Below are 20,546 nucleotides of genomic sequence, written 5' to 3' on the forward strand. Positions count from 1 at the left end.
AATTCGATGGCACAAGACCAGACTGTGCTCGTCTGTCTAAGTTTTTAGATTTTCACTGAATCTCATAGCTGAAACTGGGACAAAGTTTTTAGCCATTGGCTGTCCCTCTAGACTGCGAGCTTATGGGCAAGGAGGGTTTTTGCTAATTCTGCTGTATCGTACTCTCCCAAGCGCTTATTACAGTGCTCTGCATATAGTAAGCACTCAATACCACTGATTGACAGGTAACAGCAGTCTGATATTTGCAGCCATCTCCAGTGTCTTATTGGTTCACAACAACTAAATGCAATTTAATGAACTGCATCTGGGGTTGACAAAATGACAACATTTACCATTTCACAGTGTGGAGAAAGAACAGTTTTAAGGATTAACAGATTTTATTTCCAACTCCCCCTGGCCCCGCCTCCCCCCCCCCCCCCCCCCCAGCTCTGCCTCACAGCTCTTCAGGGTTGTTTATTTTCTGTATTACTCTTCAGCTAGGCATTTTCCCTCAGGGTGCACTGAATTTTACCTCAACCAAGATTCTGTTTTTTGTTTTTTTTCAAAAGCTGCTCTCTTTAAGATTCCCTTAAAGATAGACCTCAGTTTGTTTCTTTTCTTCTATTACTTTATAAAGCAGGCTTAACCGGTCTGAAAACGTGTGATTAAAAGAAAATGGGGGGTCTGGAATCAGGCACCACAGGAGTTTCATTCTGGAACATTCCCAGTGGGCCCCCTGGGATTTAAAAACTGATACCTTTTTAACTCAGGAAAAAAAAAAAAAGGTTTCCAATATAGAGGGACCTAGGAAAGAGCTTGCTTGATTTTATCTAATCCAGCCGGGAACAGTGACCTTTCACGTCTAATGCCGATAGATGCCAAACACTAAATGAGTTGATCAGTCAGTCGGTGAACACTTACCAAGCAATTATGTTGAGCATCACACTACTAAGCACTTGGTAGAGTTTGCCACAAAAGATAGGCCTGATCCCTGCCTTCAAGGAGAATGTAATGTAGTGAATCAGTAAAAAGGTCAGAAGATTCAGAAGCTACAGTTACGGTGGGAGTAAGGTAGTTTAAGTGAAAAGCAACCCAAATGGGAATATAGGGGAATGGGGAGAATGAAGAGAATGAAGTAACCAAGGGAATGTTGAACCCAGACAATAATAATAATAATAATTATGGTACTTGTTAAATGCTTACTATGTGCCAAGCACTGTTCTAAGCACTGGGGTAGATATAAGTCAGGTTGGACACAGTCTCTGTCCAATAAGGGGCCCTCACTCTTAATCCCCATTCATTCATTCAATCATATTTATTGAGCACTTATTTTGTGCAGAGCACTGTACTAAGCGTTTGAGAAAGTACATTTTACAGATGAAGTAATTGAGGCCCAGAGAAGCAAAGTGACTTCCCCAAGGTCACACAGCAGACGTGTGGCACAGCTGGGATTAGAACCCAGGTCCTTCTGACTCCCAAGCCCTTACTCAATCCACTAGGCCTCATTGCTTCTCACAGGTATCAATCAGTAGTATTTACTGAACACTTCCTGTGGGCAGAGAACTTTACTAAGCACTTGAGAGACTACAGGAATATAAACTCATACCCTAGACTTTATACTTGTGGGCAGGGAACATGGCTGCCAACTCTGTTATACTCCACTCTTCCGAATGCTTAGTACAGTGTTCAGCAAATAGTAAATGCTCAATAAATACCACTGATGATGATGATCCCTGCCCTTGAGAGGCTTGCCATCTAGCAGCTACATATGAGGGTTAGAAGATGGTAAAAAAACAGCAAGAGGCCTGAATGCCATTTTGGATGTCACCAGATTATAAGCTTCTTGTGGAAAGGCATCTCATATACCAAGTCTATTGCCTCTCCCAAGGACTTGGAACAGTGCTCTGCTCAAACAAGTGCTCAATAAATACCTCAGATTGATTAATTCATCTGTTGATGTCGAGGGGTGGATTGCAACCATCGCACTGCCCTTCCAAGTGAATTCTGGGACTCGAATCAAAGCGGAATCCTGTACTGGGTGAAGACCATTGCTCTGACCCATAACGCATTGCCTTCTGCATCACACCTGCACCTAAATTTATATCCTTTATTTATCCCACTCTCAGTCCTAACAGCACTGATGTCCATATTCGTAATTTATTTTAATGTCTGTCTCCCACTCTAGACCGTAAACTCCTTGAGGGAACGGGTGTACCAACTCAATCAATCCTATACAACTCTGGTGAATTGCACTCTCCCAAGCATTTAGTACAGTGCTCCGCACATAATAAATGCTCAGTAAATAGGATGTATTGAAGTCTAAAATTAGTGACATGTTAAGGTGATCTCTGAAGCGCAGGGAGTTGTCCAGTGTTTGGGAACCAGGAAAGGATTTCGTGCACTATGTGTAAATTGACTTGGGACTTATTCAAGTGGGTGACAAGCCAACTAGCTCATCCATCAGTCCAAAAATAGATGTTAAAGGCTTTGTGGGGCAGAAATGAAAGTCATACTTCCTCCTGTTACTCTCTCTGTGAAAATGAGACGTTTGCTTACGAACTTTGCAGGCCTTGAACTGACCTGCCTCAGAGAAACCCAGCCTGGAGCTTAAGATTGTCATCTGCAGTCGGGAATTGAAAGCTATTATTGAACTCTGCTATCTAAGAATAATAGTAGTGGTATCTGTTAAGGGCTTACCATCAGTCGTATTTATTCAGTGCTTACTATGTGACAAACACCAAACTGAACCCTGGGTAGGCAGATCATACATCGTCCCTGTCCCACATAATAATAATGATGGCATTTGTTAAGCACTTACTATGTGCCAAGCACTGTTCTAAGCACTGATGGGGCTAACAGTTTAAAGGGGTGAGAGAAAACAGGCAAGAAGGAGGGAGATCAGGTATTGAATCCACATAGCAGGCGAGTGACATAATCAGGATTAGAATCCAGGTCCTCTGACTCTCAGGCCCATGTTCTCACCACTAGCTGCTCCTCTCTTCAAAAAAAAAATCTCACAGCGGTTCTAAACCTTTGATTTTGAAGTGAGATATACTGGTTGAAAGAGAGGGATTATTTTTTTCCTCTTTTGTCGTCCATGTGCATATTAACTAATTGTCAATATTTTGACAAGGGATAAACAGTGCTTGGCACATAGTAAGCACTTAAAAAATACCATCATTATTATTGTTAATATAAGGAGCTGAAGTTAGGGCCCTTGACCGTGTGGCTCAGGGGCAAGAGCACGGGCTTGGGGGTCAGAGGGTGTGGATTCTAATCCCGGCTCCGCCACTTGTCTGCTGTGTGACTTTGGGCAAGCCACTTCACTTCTCTGTGCCTCAGTTCCTTCATCTGTAAAATGGGGCTGAAGACTGTGAGCCCCACATGGGACAACCTGATTACCTTGTATCTACCCCAGCGCTTAGAGGAATGCTTGGCACCTAGTAAGCGCTTAACAACTGCCATTAGTATTATTATTATTGACAAATACTATCATTATTGTTATTATTATTTCTAAAAGAGGGAACATTTGGTTGACGACACTGCCCCCTAGTGGAAACTCGTCATCTTTCTTTTAGGACTCCACAGATTGGAAACAAGCTGCTACTAAAAAATCAAGGATGGAATACCACTTTACAATAATAATAACAATAATAATCACCATCATATCTGTTAAGCAATTACTATATGCTAAGCATGGCCTTGGGTAACTCATTCGCTCCCATGACTTCAACTACTGTCTCTATGCAGTTGATTCCCAAATCTACATCTCCAGCCCCGATTCTTCTCCGTTTCTGCAATTTTGTATTTCCTCCTGGCTTCGGGGCATCTCTACCTGGACGTCCCTCCGGCACCTCAAACTTGAAATGTCCAAAACAAAACTCCTTATCTTCCCACCAAACCCTCTCCTCCCCCCGACTTTCCCAATCACTACAGACCCTACGTCTCTCCTTCCTATTTCATAAAGTCTGAGTGAAACCGTGGCGTAATCTTCAACTCATCCCTCACTCGATCTACATATCCCATCTTTCACCAGATTCGGTCATTTTTGCCTTCACGACATTGCTAAAATCTGCCCTTTCCTCTCCATCCAAACTGCTACCACATTAATCCAATCGCTCATCCTCTCCTACCTCGATTACTGCATCGGCCTCCTCGCTGACCTCCTTGTCTCCTGTCTCTGCCCACTCCAGTCCATACTTCCCTCTGCTGTCTGGATCGTTTTTCTACAAAACTCTTCAGTCTCTTTTACCTATCCATCTCCACTTTTACCTGAAACTCCTTACTGTGTACTTTAAAGCCCTCAGTCACCTTGACCCCTCCTATCTTACCATACTGATTTCCTCCGACAATCCAGCATGCTCAATTCATTCCTCTAATACCAGCTTTCTCACTGTACCCCGATCTCATCTATCTCGCCGCCAACCTCTCGGCCACCCCCTTCTCTGGCCTGGAACTCACTCCTGATTCAGAGCCAGCAGACCATTCCTCTTCACACTTTAGGGATGTTGGTATTTGTTAAGCGCTTACTATGTGCAGAGCACTGTTCTAAGCGCTGGGGTAGACACAGGGGAATCAGGTTGTCCCACGTGGGGCTCACAGTCTTAATCCCCATTTTACAGATGAGGGAACTGAGGCACAGAGAAGTTAAGTGACTTGCCCACAGTCACACAGCTGACAAGTGGCAGAGCTGGGATTCGAACTCATGAGCCCTGACTCCAAAGCCCGTGCTCTTTCCACTGCGCCACGCTGCTTCTCAAACTTTCCAAACCTTATTAACATCACATCTCCGAGAGGCCTTCCCCCAACCGAGCCCTCATTTCCCCTACTCCCTCTGCCTTCTGCATTATCTTTGCACTTGGATTTTTACCATTTATTCACCTCACTCTCAGCCCCACAGCACTTTCATACACATCCATAGTTTAATGTCTGTCTCCCGCTCTAGACTGCAAACTCCTTGTGCACAGGGAATGTGTCTACCAACTCTGTTCTGGTGTACTCTCCAGAGTGCTTAGTACAGTGATCTGTACCCACTAAGCTCTCCATAAATACGATTGAGTGTTTAAAAATGGCCCACACAATCTGTTGCCCGATCTTCTGGTGAAAGACAGAACAAACTGCTGATTAGAGGGCCCTATAGGAATGTCTATCCCTTTCCCATTTTCTCTCTTTCCGGGATCAATGAAAGTTAATCAGTGGAATTTTTTGCTTACTTACTCTTTTAATGACATCTGTTAAACGCTTTCTATGTACCAGGCACTGTACTAAGTACTGAGGTAGATACAAACTAGTCAGGTTGGACCCAGCCCTCCTCGCATATGGCCCTCACAGTCTTAATCCCCATTTGATTTATGAGGTAAGTGGAGCACAGAGGAGTTAAGTGACTTGTCAAACTTCACACAGCAGATAAGTGGTGGAACCAGGATAAGAACCCAGGTCCTTCTGACTCCCAGGCCCATGCTCTATCCATCAGGCAACACTGTTTCTCCCTTACTTCTCCCTTACTTTTCACTCACTATGCACAGAGTAATAATAATAATAATGATAATCATATCTGTTAACTGGTGATTATGTGCTAAACACTGCACTAAGCACTGGAGTAGCTAGAAGTCAATCAGGTCAGACTCAACCTCTGTCCCACGTGGGACTCTCATTCTAAGTAAATACTGTACTGAGTTCTTGGGAGAGTGCAAAGGAGAAAGAAGACATTATTCCTCCTCTCTAGGAGTTTGAAATCTAGCTGGAAAGGAGCCTCTCGACTGTTTTTTCCCTCTCTCTTGCCTCTCTGTCCTCTCCCTGTTCATTCATTCATTCATTCATTCATTAAATTGCATTTATCAAGCGCTTACAGTGTGCAGACCACTGTACTAAATGCTTGGGAAAGTACAATACAGCAATAAAGAGAGATAATCCCTGCCCACAACGAACTCACAGTCTACTTCAGCTTGCTGGGACTGTCTGCCAATCTACTTTACTAATTCCAAATCCCTGGCCTCATCTTTCTGTCTCTCTCCTTTTTTTAAGACACTTCCTGAATTAGTTACCATACTTGCTGAGGGATAATTTTGCAGATGCTTCCTCCCCTGCTCCCTAACAAAAAAAGGGGGAGAAGGAAGTTCACATCCAAATTAAATCCCATAAGAAGGGATGAAAAGCACTGTGGTCTAGTGGCTAGAGCCCGGGCCTGGGAGTCAGAAGGACCTGGGTTCTAGGTCCAGTTCTGCCGCTGGTCTGCTGTGTGATATGGGACAAGTCACTTCCTTTCTCTGTGCTTCAGTTCCCTCATCTGAAAATCGGGGGTTGAGACTGTGAGCCCCATATGGGACCGAGTCTGTGTCCAAACTGGTTAACTTACATCTACCCCAGAGCTTAGAACAGTGCCTGGCACATAGTAGACGCTTAAGTACCATTTTTTTTTTTAAAAAAAAGGACGAGGAGAGCAGATTTAACCCCGCGGGGTTTTCCGCAGTCCGAAGCGATCGTTTCTCCGGCACCATGGATGCTGCTCGTTCTGGGACCCAGCAGCGAAAGCTACCCGGCCGCCGTCGCCATGACGACGCGACGCGGGTTCCCATAGCGACCGCGGTGTTTGCATCCCTCGGCCGGCGCCGCTCGAGGTTCAGGGGGAGCCCCGTCCGGGGACCTCCTCCCCCCTCCACAAACGCCCCTCGGAGCCAAGGCAGCCCCCCTCGATTCCCCGGGGTCCGGCCAAATTGGGGAGCGGTGCGCCCAGGTAACCGCAGAGCCCCAGCTGGACGGGCAGAGAGAGAGGGGAGGGGGAGACAGAGATGGGGGGCGGGGGGCAGTGCCTTTCACATAGTTACTTTTAATCCCGGATCGATCTATTGATAATAATAATGTTGGTATTTGTTAAGCGCTTACTATGTGCAGAGCACTGTTCTAAGCGCTGGGTTAGATACAGGGTCATCAGGTTGTCCTACGTGAGGCTCACAGTCTTAATCCCCATTTTCCAGATGAGGGAACTGAGGCACAGAGAAGTGAAGTGATTTGCCCACAGTCACATAGCTGACAAGTGGCAGAGCCAGAATTCAAACCCGTGACCTCTGACTCCCAAGCCCGGACTCTTTCCACTGAGCCAATATTCACTGTATCCAACTGCTCGGCCTAGTGGAAAGAGCGTGATCCTGAGAATTCATTCAATCTCGTATTTATTGAGCACTTACTGTTTGCTGAGCACTGTACTAAGCCCTTGGGCGAGTCCAAATAGGACAATAAAGGGACCCATTCCCTGCCCACAACAAGTTTAAAGTCTGGGGGGACACAGACATTAACGGAAATATATAAATGACAGATATGGGCCTAAGTGCGGTGGGGCTGGGGGCGGAGAAGAATAAAAGGAGCAAGTCAGGGCGACGCAGAAGGGAGGGGGAGAAGAGGAAAGGGGGGTTTAGGGAAGGCCTCTTAGAAGCAATGTGCTTTCAAAGGGGAGAGTGACTGGGAATCAGAGTACTTGGGTTCTAATCCTGGCTTCACCGCTTACCTGCTGTGTGACCTTAGGTGAATCACTTTAGAACATTGTTTGACACATAGTAAGCACTTAACAAATACCCTCATCGTCATGCTTACTATATGCCAAGCGCGCGGGTAGCTAATGGGATAGTGATTACAGACATGCAGCCCATTAGAGAAGCATCGTGGCGCAGTGGAAAGAGCACGGGCTTTGGAGTTGGCTCATGAGTTCGAATCCCAGCTCTGCCACTTGTCGGCTGTGTGACTGTGGGCAAGTCGCTTAGCTTCTCTGTGCCTCAGTTCCCTCATCTGTAAAATGGGGATTAAGACTGTGAGCCCCACGTGGGACAACCTGATTCCCCTGTGTCTACCCCAGCGCTTAGAACAGTGCTCGGCACATAGTAAGCGCTTAACAAATACCAACATTATTATTATTATTATTTCTCTGTGCTTCAGTTCCCTCATCTGCAAAATGGGGACTTAAAGCCTGTCCTCCCTCTGTAAGAGATGAACTGTAAGCTCATCTCTAGACCACGAGCTCGGCTCTAATTCATTGTGGGCAGGGAATGTATCTGATTATTGTTATATCATGCTCTCCCAAGCACTTAAGTACAGTGCTTTGCTCACAGCAAGCACTCGATAAATACAATTGAATGAATAGAATGAATACTTAGACCGTAAGCCCCATGTTGGACTTGGTTTATCTTGTGTCTAGTGCCTGGCACATAGTGCTTAAAAAATACCACAGTGATTCAGTACCATAAAAAAGCAAGTGCTCCATAAATGCCGTGAATTTCTTGTAAATAAATGCAATGATCAACTGTTTCACCCTTTCCAGGCCCTTCTGTCTTTCTTCCGTCTTTCGTTCGGGACATCGGAAGAGTCCAATGGCCAGGTTACTGCAAGTCCCACCCAAGTTCCTGACCCCAGAGTGGCACATCGCTAACAAGCACCAGTATAACGGTGCGGAGTCTCAGAGGTGTAGATCCGAACGCCTCGTAGCGGAGAGTCAGAGGCTGGTGGATGAGATCGAAAAGACAACTCGGAGAAGTCAAAGTGATGTCAACAAGAAACTAGGTAATCAGAGACATCCTATTGCTCTCTGGCTGTAATTGGGTGGGAATGCCTTTTCTGGGAAAGAAGAAAAACGTATAATACTGGGCAGCCAGTTAGGCAGTCATATTTATTGAGCGTTTACTGTGTGTGGAGCACTGTATGAAGCGCTTGGGAGAGAGTTCAGTATAGCAATAAACAGACACATTCCCTGCCCACAATAAGCTTACAGTCTAGAGTTATATTGTATATTGTATCTAGAGTTATATTGTATTGTATATTGTTATAGCTCTGTTATATTGTACTCCCCCAAGCACATAGTACAGTGCTTTCTACTGTAAAGGGAAACTTGTGTTGATTTTTTTAAATGGTATTTTTTAAACACTTGCTATCTGTCAGGCACTATTAAGCCCTGGGGTAAAAACAAGTTAATTGGATTGGACACAGCCCCTATCCCACTTGGAGCTCGCAGTTTTAATCTCCATTTTACAGATGAAGTTACTGAGGCACAGAAAAGTGACTTACCCAAGGTCACCCAGCAGGCAAGTGGCAGAGCTGGGATTAGAACCCAGGTCTTCTGACCCCCAGACCTGTGCTTCTCTGATGGATCGATCAATTGATAGTATTCACTCTATCCAATGCTGTGTGCAGATACTTCCATGCAGTTTCATCTGACATCATATCACTCTGCATACAAACAGGTTGATGGTGTCATACTAAATTTCCCAATTCCCTTAACATGGCTTTTGTCAAAAATATGTAATGGAACACATGTTATGGCAGAACTAAATGCATCCATTCAAACCATAAAGACACCCTTTAAAACCATTCAGTTCATTTCATACATTTGGATTGGGAAGGTCAGTGTGTTCATTCAATCGTGTTTAGTAAGTGATGATGATGATGGTATTTGTTAAGCGCTTACTATGTGCCAAGCACTGTTCTAAGCACAGTAAGTGGTTACTGTGTGCAGAGCACTGTACTAAGTATGTCTGGGATGCTGGGGAAAAGAGTTTGGGATTGGATGTCAAAAGACCTGGGTGCTGGTCCCAGTTCTGCCACTAGCCTTCTGTATGACCTTGGGCAAGTCACTCAACCACTCTGGCTCTTAGGTTCCTCATCTGTAAAATGGGGATGAGTTATATTTGAACACTCTATGGAACAGGGACTGTGTTCCAATTCAACCTTATATCTCTCCAGCCCTTAACACATAGTAAGTGCTTAATAACTGCCATCATTGTTTTTAAATTGTATTTTAGAATAATGATGACTTATCAGGTCTTATCTTTAAATTCTTCCTATAAAACTGACGTTTCTGAAACCGGGTTGCTCTGTGAAATTATAGAAAAACTTTGCTTTTCCAAAGTTACATTCAACCTATCTTAATATTAAATTTGCCTGCTGGTTAACTCAATAGCGCGAAGGCATTATTGCCTGTAAAATGACAATAGAGCTTCCAAATGGCATAAAAAGGTAGACATTGGTAGAAAGCAAAAAAGGATACAATTCTTGACTGGCATAAGGTGATGATGATGTGTTTCAATAAAATAAGGCAAAGATGATGACATAGATTCCATGATTTTTTCATCCTTTCTGCCAGTATCTCATCCCATCATCCTTTGAGCTGACAACATTGCATTCTAGTTTACATTCTAGTATATGTTCTAGTTTACATTTATGTTCTAACTATGCAGCATGGCCTAGCAGAAAGAGCATAGGCCTGGGAATCAGGGGACCTGGGTTCTAATCTCGGCTCTGCGGGTTGCTTGCTGCATGACCTTGGGCAAGCGAATTGACTTTTCTGTGCCTCAATTTCCTCAACTGTAAAATGCGGATTAAATACCTGTTCTCCCTCCTACTTAGACTGTAAGCCCCATGTGGGACAGTAGTGGGTCCAACCTGATTAACTTCTGTCTACCCCAGGGCTTAGAACAGTGTGTTACACAAAATAAGCAGTTAACAAATACCATTAAAAAATAATGATATGAAGAAGGAGAAGGAAGAGGAGGAGGAGGAAGAAGAGGAGGAGAAGGAGAAAGGGGAGAAGGAGGAAGAGGAGGAGAAAAGGAAGAGGAGGAGCTGGAGGAGGAAGTGGAGGAGAAGAATGCAACTCCTCTGGTTTCATCTACTAATCCAAGTGTTCACTTTTAATTCTGGAGCCTTCAATTGTGCTTAAGAGGATTTGCACAGTTAATAGGATGTAGAAAAGGCTGTTTATTATTCCTAAGACATTTGCAACTGCACCCTGTCAAATCACCGAGAAAAATGGACAGGAATCAAGAAGTTTTCAGGGCAAGAAGACTTGGGATGGAAGGGAGAACAGCACAATATGACCCCATTACCGGTAGAGAAGGAATTTTGTGCAAGTCCTTGGCAGTTATACAATCCAGTCCTCCAGCATCTAATTGAAAACTTGGCTCAACTGCAGGCTGAGAAAAAGTCTGGGACTGGAGAAACCTTGTTTAAAGTTGGCTGAAACTGTTTAATAATTAGAGATTTCCACTTGTCTGGCAGAGCAGAGACTCGAGGAAATAAAGTTTTGGAAGAAAGAGTTAGACGACAAGCTCGAACAGCTCGTGAATGAGACGGAGATGCTGCTGAATTTTAAGACGAGATTGGAGAAAGCCTTTGAGAATTGTAAAGAATACTTGTTCATTGCTCAGCGGTGCCTGACATACAGGTGAGGAAATACATTCCTCAGACCAGGAATCACTAAATATGTTGTGTGGGGGTCTATAAAGAATGACTCTGATTTAGAAAAGAAGTACTGAAGCTCTATTCTGCACAAGAACTAAAATACTGCCTAGACAGTAAGCTCCTTGTGGTCAATGAATATTTCTACCAAATTGTTTGTGTTGTACTCTCCCAAGCGCTTAGTACAGTGTTCAGCACATAGTAAGTGCTCCATAAATATGATTGAATGAATGAATGAATCTGTCCCCGTGGGATGGTGGGCAGATGATTCTCTTCTCCGTCCCTCTCCCTGGCGGCCAGGGAGAAGCGAGTGGGAATTGACCTGGTCCATGATGAGGTGGAGCAGGAGCTGATAAAAGAAGTTGAAGTCCTGCAGGCGGTGATGAGTCTGTTGGATCGCACCTTGGAACAGACCTCGGAGCAGATCAGGTATGGGGGAGCTCCCAACCACCAGAGGGGAAGACTTGGGGTTGCCGGACTTCCTGAAATAATATTCCGCTGGAATCAGCCGAATGGATCCGGTGCCACGTGTAGAGTGGGAAGCGGCCGTGACCTAGTGGAAAGAACCCGGACCTGGGAGCCAGAGATTGTGGGTTCTAATCCCAGGTCCACCGCTTGTCTGCTGCGTGATCTTGGACAAGTCACTTCACTTCTCTGGGCCTCAGTCTCCTCATCTATCCAATGGGGATACAGTACCTTTTCTCATATTGACTCGGAGCTCCTTTTGGAACAGGGACTGTGTCCAACCTGATTATCTAATATCTATCACAGGGCTTCTCTCTATCCCTCTAGACTGTAAGCTCACTGTGGGCAGGAATGTGTCTACCAACTTTTATACTATTATATTGTACTCCCCAAAGCACACAGTAAGTGTTCAATAGATATCATTGATTGATTGACTGATGCTTTATACAGTGCTTGGCACATAGTAAACATTTAACAAATACCATGATTACTGTAATTAATGATGAGAGTTGTGCAGCACTACTATGTGGAGAGCAATGTACTGCACGCTGGCTTAAAATAATGGGTGAGAGTTAGACCCGTTCCCTGGTCCTTTAGTTATTTATGTATGGCATTTGTTAAGCACTTACTATGTGCCAGGCACTGTTCTAAGAGATAGGGTAGATACAACGTAATCAGGTTGAACACAATCCCTGTCCCACATGGGGCTTACAGTCTGAATCTCTATTTTACTGAGGAGGCCACTGAGGCCCAGAGAAGTGAAGTGACTTGCCCGAGGTCACACAGCAGACAAATGTCAGAGTGGGGATCAGAACCCAGGTCCTTCGGACTCCCAGGTTTGTGCTCTATCCGCTAGGCCATGCTGCTTCTCTCAGGGCTTCTATACTAACACTAAGGAGAGGGCTGAGTGATGGATTCCCTAAAAAGAGATAAAACAATTAGAACATAAAAAAGCCATAAATCACAAAGACAGTGTTTAATACATTAAAAGCAATAGGATATTATGGCTAGAGGAGTAGAATTCAGGTTCTCATGACTCAGACTTCCAAAAAGTCATAAGGGTCATAGCTTCAGAGAAGAGGCCAGCCTGTCAGCTCTTCTGAATTTTCCAGTAACATCTGGTTGGAAGCCTGATCATCTTGGCTTTCTGAGTTCCTAATTAGAAGGATTAGAAGAAAACTCTAGATCCAGGTTGAACTGGAGGAGTTGGAAGAAGCTCCATAATGTTTCATTTTATTATTCTTAGAAGTAGTATTTATCAAGTACTTACTAAGAACTTATTAAGTATTTACTGAGTTATTAAGTATTATTTCATATTTAATTTTTTAGTATTTTTTAGTATTTCTTAAGCATTTTCTGGGAAGCAGCATGCCTAGTGGATAGAACATGGGACTCAGAAGGACCTGGATTCAAATTCTGGCTCCACTGTGTATCTGCTGTGTGACTTTGGGCAAGGCACTTTACTTCTCTGTGCCTCAGTTCCCTCAACTGTAAAATGGGGGTTGAGGCTGTGAGCCCCATGTGGGACATGGATGGTGTCTAACCCGATCAGCTTGTATCTACCCCACTGCTTAGTACAATGCCTGGCACATAAGAAAGTGCTTAACGTATACCCTAAAAAAACTAAACCCCTTACTATGTGCTAAGCACTGTGATAAGTGGTAGGCTAGAGACAAGATAGTGAGATCATACACTATCCCTATACAATTTAGGACTCACAGTCTAAGAGGGCGAGAGAATTGAGATTTTATCCCCATTTTGCAAATGACGAAACTGAGCCCCAGTGATGTAAAGTGACTTGGGTAAAGTCATTCAGCAGACCAATGGACAAACTGGGATTAGAACCCACTTTTCGGAATTATAACTCACCTCTCCCAATGTCCAGAGCCACTGGACCACCTTGCCTCAATGGACTTTTCACTCAAAAGCCCTCCACCACCCCCTGAACTAGAGGGCAGAGTTGGACGGGCTCTTTAACACCCCAAAGCAAGTCCCATTTTCTTGCAAATAAAATCGGTATGGCTCAATCTTTATGTTTCATCTTGCAGGTTGAACCGAGCAGCTAAATACAATCTCGAAATGGATCTGAAGGACAAGTTTATGGCTCTCTCCATCGATGACTTTTGCTCTTCCCTCACAAACAACACCCCCAACATCCATTACGCATCGAACGCTGTGAAGATCGAGCCTAAGTGAGTGAGTAAAGCCGGCCCTTGGCCCCCGCTCTAGCCCTCCTCGGGTAAGACTTCTGAGCCATCTGTCAATCGATCAATCAGTCGATCCATCAAGTAATGCTATCTAGTGAGCGCTTGCTCTGCTCAGAGCAATATATTGAGCTGGGAGAGCACAACAGAGTAGTAGAAGTGAGGGAGCATGATAGAGTAACACAGTCCGCGGCTCGGAAGCGGTGCCTGTGTTCGCTAGGACTTGGGAGAGGAATTCAACAGATCTGGAACAAATTACTGGGGACGTCCAGGGTTTCCCCGGAGGAAGTCTCTAGGTGTGAGAGGACTTTTGGCAAAATAGCGTGCATGACATCACTATGTCACTCTGCGTGCCCGGGGTAATGTGTGAGGTCACGACCGTCTGGAGCCCATGAGAGCTACGCTAGGCTGGCCTGGAAAGGGAAGACAAATTTGGAGACCTGAGAGCCCCCCAGGTTCACTCCAGTTTAGTTACAAGTCATAGAGGTTTGCCTGCATTTGGTCCACGATCCATTAAAAAAAAATATCCCTTCAAGATAACATCACTGTGCTGCTGCAGAAAATTGCACTTTTAAATGAGAAAGGGCAGGAGCAGCAGTAAGGGCGAAGATCTCGTTTCTGTGCAAACACCTTCAAGCGTAGTAAGGATGAAAAAAAAAAGCAGGCAAAATAGGATACGTAGGAAGAGGCGGAATTATTTCCGAATGTTTTGTTCCACATCATTTGGAGATCCCTTAAACTGGTTTCTTCAAGTTGATTGTAGGATCTAGTTCTCAAACAGACTTCTTCCTGGCCCCTCTCCCTGCCCAAACCCGATCAAAATCCCCAAATTTTGCACATTCATCAGGGATGGAGAAAAGGGCGCTTTTGACTTTAAAGCTGAAGCGTTTGGTGTCTGCTATGGTAGCGGATTGTTCGGAGCCCCCAGTTTAAAGGTAGATTTCCAGGAATTTCTCTTGGCTCAGACATTTCTGGGAAAAACTTATCTTTGGTTCTGTTTCAGTTCCGTGAGTTTTGAGGATTGGGTAGATTTCTCCGATATAAACGTCCAGAAAGCTGACAAGCAACGAAACAACTCTTTGACGCTCGAGGCTTTGATCGACAGAATCCTCTCCCAGACGACACACGATTTGCGTAAACAGCTGGACACAGTAAATGTTGCTTTTAAGAACAGAGTGAACGAGACCAAAGATGTAAAGAATAAACTGGTGATCCATCTTGCCAAGGTAAAAACCACCCGAGTGTAGTTAAGAATCCATACATCAAAGGTATTTATTGTCCATTCTGTGCAGGGCACTTTATGGAGCACCTATTAGGTACAGAGTGCTGTTCAGGGCACCCACTGTATGCAGAACACAGTACTGAGCACCTACTAGGTATTGGGTACCCACTGTGAGCAGAGCACTGTACTGGGTACCCACTGGATGTAGAACACTACTGAGTGGAATAAACTAGATGCAGAGCAGTGGACTGGGTGTCTACTGAGTGCAGAGTACTGTACTAGATGCTTGCTTGCACAGACTATTATTGGGAGTGAATTATATAGGCAAAGGACATGGTCCCTACCCTCAAAGAGTTGATTACTGGGAGAAGCAGTATGGCCTAGTGGATAGGGCACAAATCTGGGCATCAGAAGGACCTGTGTTCTAATGCAGGCTCCTCCACTTCTCTGATGTATGACCTCCTTATGATGGAGAAGCAGCGTGGCTCAGTGGAAAGAGCACGGGCTTTGGAGTCAGGGCTCATGAGTTCGAATCCCAGCTCTGCCACTTGTCGGCTGTGTGACTGTGGGCAAGTTACTTCTCTGTGCCTCAGTTCCCTCATCTGTAAAATGGGGATTAAGACTGTGAGCCCCATGTGGGACAACCTGATTCCCCTATGTCTACCCCAGCGCTTAGAACGGTGCTCGGCACATAGTAAGCGCTTAACAAATACCAACATTATTAACATTATTACCTTGGGCAAGTCACTTCCCTTGTCTGGTCCTCAGTTTCCTCATCTGTAAAATGGGGATTACATTGGGACGGGGACTGAATCCAACCCGATTAGCTTATATCCACCCCGGCGCTTAGTACTTAACATAGTGAGCACTTAAAAAATACCATTATTGTTATTATTATTGTTATTTAGCATTTCAAAGTCTTAGACGTCATCGTGTCCCTTATCAACAGTACAAATCCTACACCTAGTGTGTGACCGGGTACTTGGAGATGGAAAAGAAACCTAAGTGGAATCCCTGCCCTTGAGACGCTAGCAGTCTGATGGGGGAGACAAGGTGACATAAGGTTGATGACAGAGTTTAAAGAGCAGGAGAGTAGATGTGAGCGATAAGCACCATTGGCTCAGGGATGAAATACACAATCTTTTTGACTCCATTCTAAGGTTTCTGAGTTGGCAAAGGGAGGGTTGTCATTGATGATGCATTTTCTCTGGGTGTTTAAGAATTAATGATGATAATAAAAGTGATATTTGTTAAGCTGTAAGGGCCACGTTGATACATAGGAGGGGAATGTGATGCTTGCATGGTCTGATACATCCAAGAGTGGAGTCACACGCTCTGACACGTGTTCTGCTGCCCCAGTGGCAGCCTGACTCTCACGAGTTCTGCCACGCCGGAAGACACGATGTGTTCACACCCTGCCGTGCTCTGCCACGCTCCACGGCGTGATTCTCCCAGATCCCCGCTCTACCACGCTCAACGTTGGCACCCTCTGACGCACGCTCTCTCCCACGTTTCGATCCACCCACCGACAGTGTGACGCTCCCACGCTGTGACCCATGCTGGGTTGGGGAGGGAAGGGACCCCGAAGAAGGAGAGTCCCTCCCTCCCCCCCAACAGGCCCGAATCATCTCACCTCCTCCTCATCGCTCCCGTTCAGGTGATGGATGAAATCGGGACTCAGGAGAGAAACATCGAGGTTCTGCGGAAGGCTGTGGAGGACAAAGAGGGCCCCTTGAAGGTGGCCCAAACGCGGCTGGAGGCCCGGACTGGCCGGCCCAACGTGGAGCTGTGCCGCGACGCTGTCCAGTCCAGGCTCATCCACGAGGTCCACGAACTCACCCACAACGTCGACAGGTAAGGAGGCCACCCTTTCCGACCCTACGCCGACCCGACCTTGCCCTCAGAAAGCACGGGGGCCGGGAGTCCCCACCCTCAGCCCCTCGGCTGCTGCGGGCAACCCGGGCGAGTCGCCTCTCAGGGCCTCGGTTTCCTCATCTGTGAAATGGGCATTCGATAGCTGACCCGATTACCTCCTATCTCTCCCAGCTTGATAGCACGGTGTTTGGCACGTGGCAAACTCTCAACAGATACCACTATTTATGAATCGAGAACGAATCGATGATAATGGATTAGTAATCATTAACAATTGATAATAATAACTCCCGGCTGGATTCATCATGAAAATCCAAAGTCAGAGTAGGAAAAAAACATTTATTTGCCTGGACTGCTTTGGTTTATTCCCCAAGGCGGTGTGTTTGTGTATATGTGTGTGTATGTGTGTAAGGAAGGGTATGTACACACGCACACACACACTCGCGCAGACCACTGCATTAACTTGCCTGCTGCGTGCAGAACACTGTACTGGGCACCTGTTGTGTGAAGAGCACTGTTCTGAGCCCTTACTCTCTGCACCGCATCTTACCGGGTACCTGCTTTGTGCAGAGCACTGTACTGGGTGCTTGGGAACATACTGTAAAAATCACAAGTGATACTCCCTGCCCTTGAAGAGCTTACAATCTAAGCAGACCCAAAGCAATTAATCAGGCATATCTACTGAGCACTTATTGGGTGCAGAGCACTGTACTAAGCACTTGGGAGAGTACAGTACAACAGAGTTGGTAGATATTTTCCCAGCCCTCAAGGAGCTTACGGCCTAGAGGGAGGTTACAACCTAGAGGGAGCTTAAAGTCATCAAATAGTCAATAGGAAAATGAGGAAGACCATCAGTATGAATTATGAAAAAAAATTACAGAATCAAATAGATGGACAGAGGTATGTCAACAGATAAATAAGCTGCACTCACTTCTATGGAGGCTCAGTACTGACTCCAATCACTTCTGCTCTGTGGAGTTAGTAATAGAAACTGAAGCTTCTTCAAACTTCATCCTAATAACAATCACGGCGTTTGTGAAGTGCTTACTATGTGCCAAGCACCGTGCTAAGCCCTGGGGTAGACATAAGTCTTCAGATCAGATCCAGTCCCTACCCCAAACTGTCTAAGGGGAAGGGAGAACAGGTATCTTTCTCTCCATTTTACAGATGAGGAGCTTCAGTCTGAAGCTGACTGAAGCTCAGAGAGGTGAAGTGACTTGCTTGAGGTCACACTGCAAGCAGGTGGTGCAGCTGGGATTAGAACTTGGATCCCCTGACTTGTAAGCCTATACTCTTTTAACTAGGCCACACTGCCTAGGCATCTAAAAGAGGTGAAACCAACCCGATCTGAAAAAGAGTTTGGTGTCTAACCCCCTTCCCCTGACAAAGAGTCAAAATTGAGCGTTTACTTTGTGCAGAGTACTGTACTAAGCACTTGGGAGAGCACGATTCAACAGAGTTGGTAGACATGCTCCCTGCCCACAGCGAGCTTAAAGTCTAGAGTGAGACACTGGCGTCAAAATAAATTAAGATATATGCATTTTTCATTATTCAATTGTATTTATGGAACATTTACTGTGTGCAAAGCACTGTACTAAACACTTGGCAGAGCACAATATAACAACAAACAGACACATTCCTGCCCATAGCGAGATTGCAGGCTAGAGGGGGAGTGTTGGGGGATTGAGGGTGGGGTGAATATCAAGTGGTTAAAGTACAATAGATCCAAGTGGGTAAGTAGTGCAGAAGGGGGAGGGAATAGGGGAAAAGAGGGTTTATCTGAGGAATAATAACAATAATAATAATAAAAAGATAATTGTATTTGTTAAGCCCTTACTATGTGCCAGGCACTGTACTAAGCACTGAGGTGGTGGGGAAATACAAGGAAATAGGGTTGGAAACAGTCCCTGTCCCACATGGGATTCACAGTTTTAATCCCCTTGTTACAGATAAAGTATCTGAGGCGTAGAGAAGTGAAGTGACTTGTTCAAGGTCACACAGCCTCTTGGAGGAGATACGATTCTAACCGAAGGAGGGGAGAGGGAGAGACCAAAGTGCCCAAGTGCAGGATCAGTGATGAGGTTTTCCCCTCGCCCGCAGATTAAAGGACACGCTGGCTCAGGCTGAGGCCGAGCTGAAGGGCCTAAACCGCAGGCAGCTTTTACTGGAAGAAGAAATCCAGGTCAAGGAGAACACACTCTACATCGACGAGGTGTTGTGCATGCAGATGAGGGAGTCCATCTCCTATGGTGATTTCTGAAAAACGCTCCGGGTTGAAACCGAAATCAGGCCAATAAAAATGGAGAAATTGTTATTCACCAGCCCTGGTGTCTGCTCAATAGGCGCTCAATAAATACGACTGAGGAATGAATGAATGCTCAATCCTTCTAGACTGGAAGTTCCTTGTGGATGGGGAACGAGCTCTCCAATTCCCCAAGTGCTTAGCACGGTGCTCCGCACACATTAAGCGCTCGATGAATTCTCTGAGGCCACCGTCAGTACAGATCACTAAACACCATGGAAACAGTCATTTAAAGACAACTTCTGATTCCTCCCTATCCCAGACAATTAACTCCACTGACACCGGTCCTCCCAAATCAGTGGAAACCGGTTTCGGGAGTCGAAAAACATTAAGTTAAATGTTTTCCAACCCCTAAAATTCACCACTTTCTCAACGTCTGACCATGCTAATATCCTTCTTAGAGGCTTCCACTCTAAAACCTTTAAGCCTGCCAAGGTCCAGACCGCCACCCATCAAAATGCTTCCTATGTCATCAAAACTTTTAACTGTGACCTCATCAGTGAAGTCCATCCTCTTTGAACTTGCCTGAAAGCAACTTTCCTGAATGCGGAAAGAGGACGCAATTGATCTCTGGCTAACTCTTAATATCTTAGAGCGCCTCAGAACTACCCACTGTCGAGATGATTTCAGCTTCAGCTTTAAAAACGGTTTTTTGAAGCGTCGCCTCTGGACAGTGAGTTATTTAATCCACACTGTCTTCTAGTGGTTGATTGTGAATTCTGGGAAACGAAGTTTGTTTGCAGAAATAATGGTATTTATTATCCATTAACGTGGGAAGAAGCATGGCCTAGTGGATAGAACAGGGACCTGGGAGTCAGACGGTCGTGGGTTCTAATCCCGGCTCCATCACTCACCTGCCGTGACACCTTGAGCAAGGCACTTCACTTCTCTGAGACTGTTTCCTCATCTGTAAAATGGGGATTGAGAATGTGAATCCACACGGGACAGGGGTCGGGTCCAACCGCTTCGCTCGTATCCACTCCAACGCTTAGTACAGTGCCTGGCATGCGTTAAGCCCAGAGAAGGGAAGTGACTTGTTCAAGGTCACACAGCAGACAAGTGGAGGAACCGGGATTAGAACCCACGACCTTCTGACTCCCAGGCCCGTGCTCCATCCACTACTCCGTGCTGCTTCTCGCTGCCGTGGCTCCTCCGACCCCCGAGGGTGACGAGACGTAGCGAGGAGCAATTCAGGCTGAGCACTGGGATAAAACGAGGCTGTGTAATGAGGCTTTCTCTTTCCCCGCGACAGTGGGGTGAGGACGTTGAGGGAGACGGAAATCAA

General features: G+C 45.5%; 1 protein-coding gene across 1 annotated transcript; it reads left to right on the top strand.

Annotated features, from left to right (window-relative positions):
- The first annotated feature begins 6,574 nt into the window (after positions 1–6,574).
- TEKT1 (tektin 1) lies at positions 6,575–19,277 on the top strand. Its single transcript, XM_001511698.4, has 8 exons — positions 6,575–6,712; positions 8,288–8,526; positions 11,017–11,182; positions 11,497–11,625; positions 13,710–13,853; positions 14,869–15,091; positions 16,745–16,941; positions 19,060–19,277. The coding sequence occupies exons 2-8, from the start codon at positions 8,337–8,339 to the stop codon at positions 19,217–19,219; spliced, it is 1,209 nt and encodes a 402-aa protein (XP_001511748.2). The 5' UTR covers positions 6,575–6,712; positions 8,288–8,336; the 3' UTR covers positions 19,220–19,277.
- Positions 19,278–20,546: the final 1,269 nt, after the last annotated feature.

Source organism: Ornithorhynchus anatinus, chromosome 17 (assembly GCF_004115215.2).
Source record: "Ornithorhynchus anatinus isolate Pmale09 chromosome 17, mOrnAna1.pri.v4, whole genome shotgun sequence".
Lineage (NCBI taxonomy): Eukaryota > Metazoa > Chordata > Mammalia > Monotremata > Ornithorhynchidae > Ornithorhynchus > Ornithorhynchus anatinus.

Coding starts and splice junctions, on each gene's coding strand:
- TEKT1 (XM_001511698.4), top strand. CDS start 8,337: ATGGCCAGGTTACTGCAAGTCCCACCCAAGTTCCTGACCCCAGAGTGG. Junction 8,527..11,016: donor TGATGTCAACAAGAAACTAG/GTAATCAGAGAC, acceptor CTTGTCTGGCAG/AGCAGAGACTCGAGGAAATA. Junction 15,092..16,744: donor TGGTGATCCATCTTGCCAAG/GTAAAAACCACC, acceptor GCTCCCGTTCAG/GTGATGGATGAAATCGGGAC.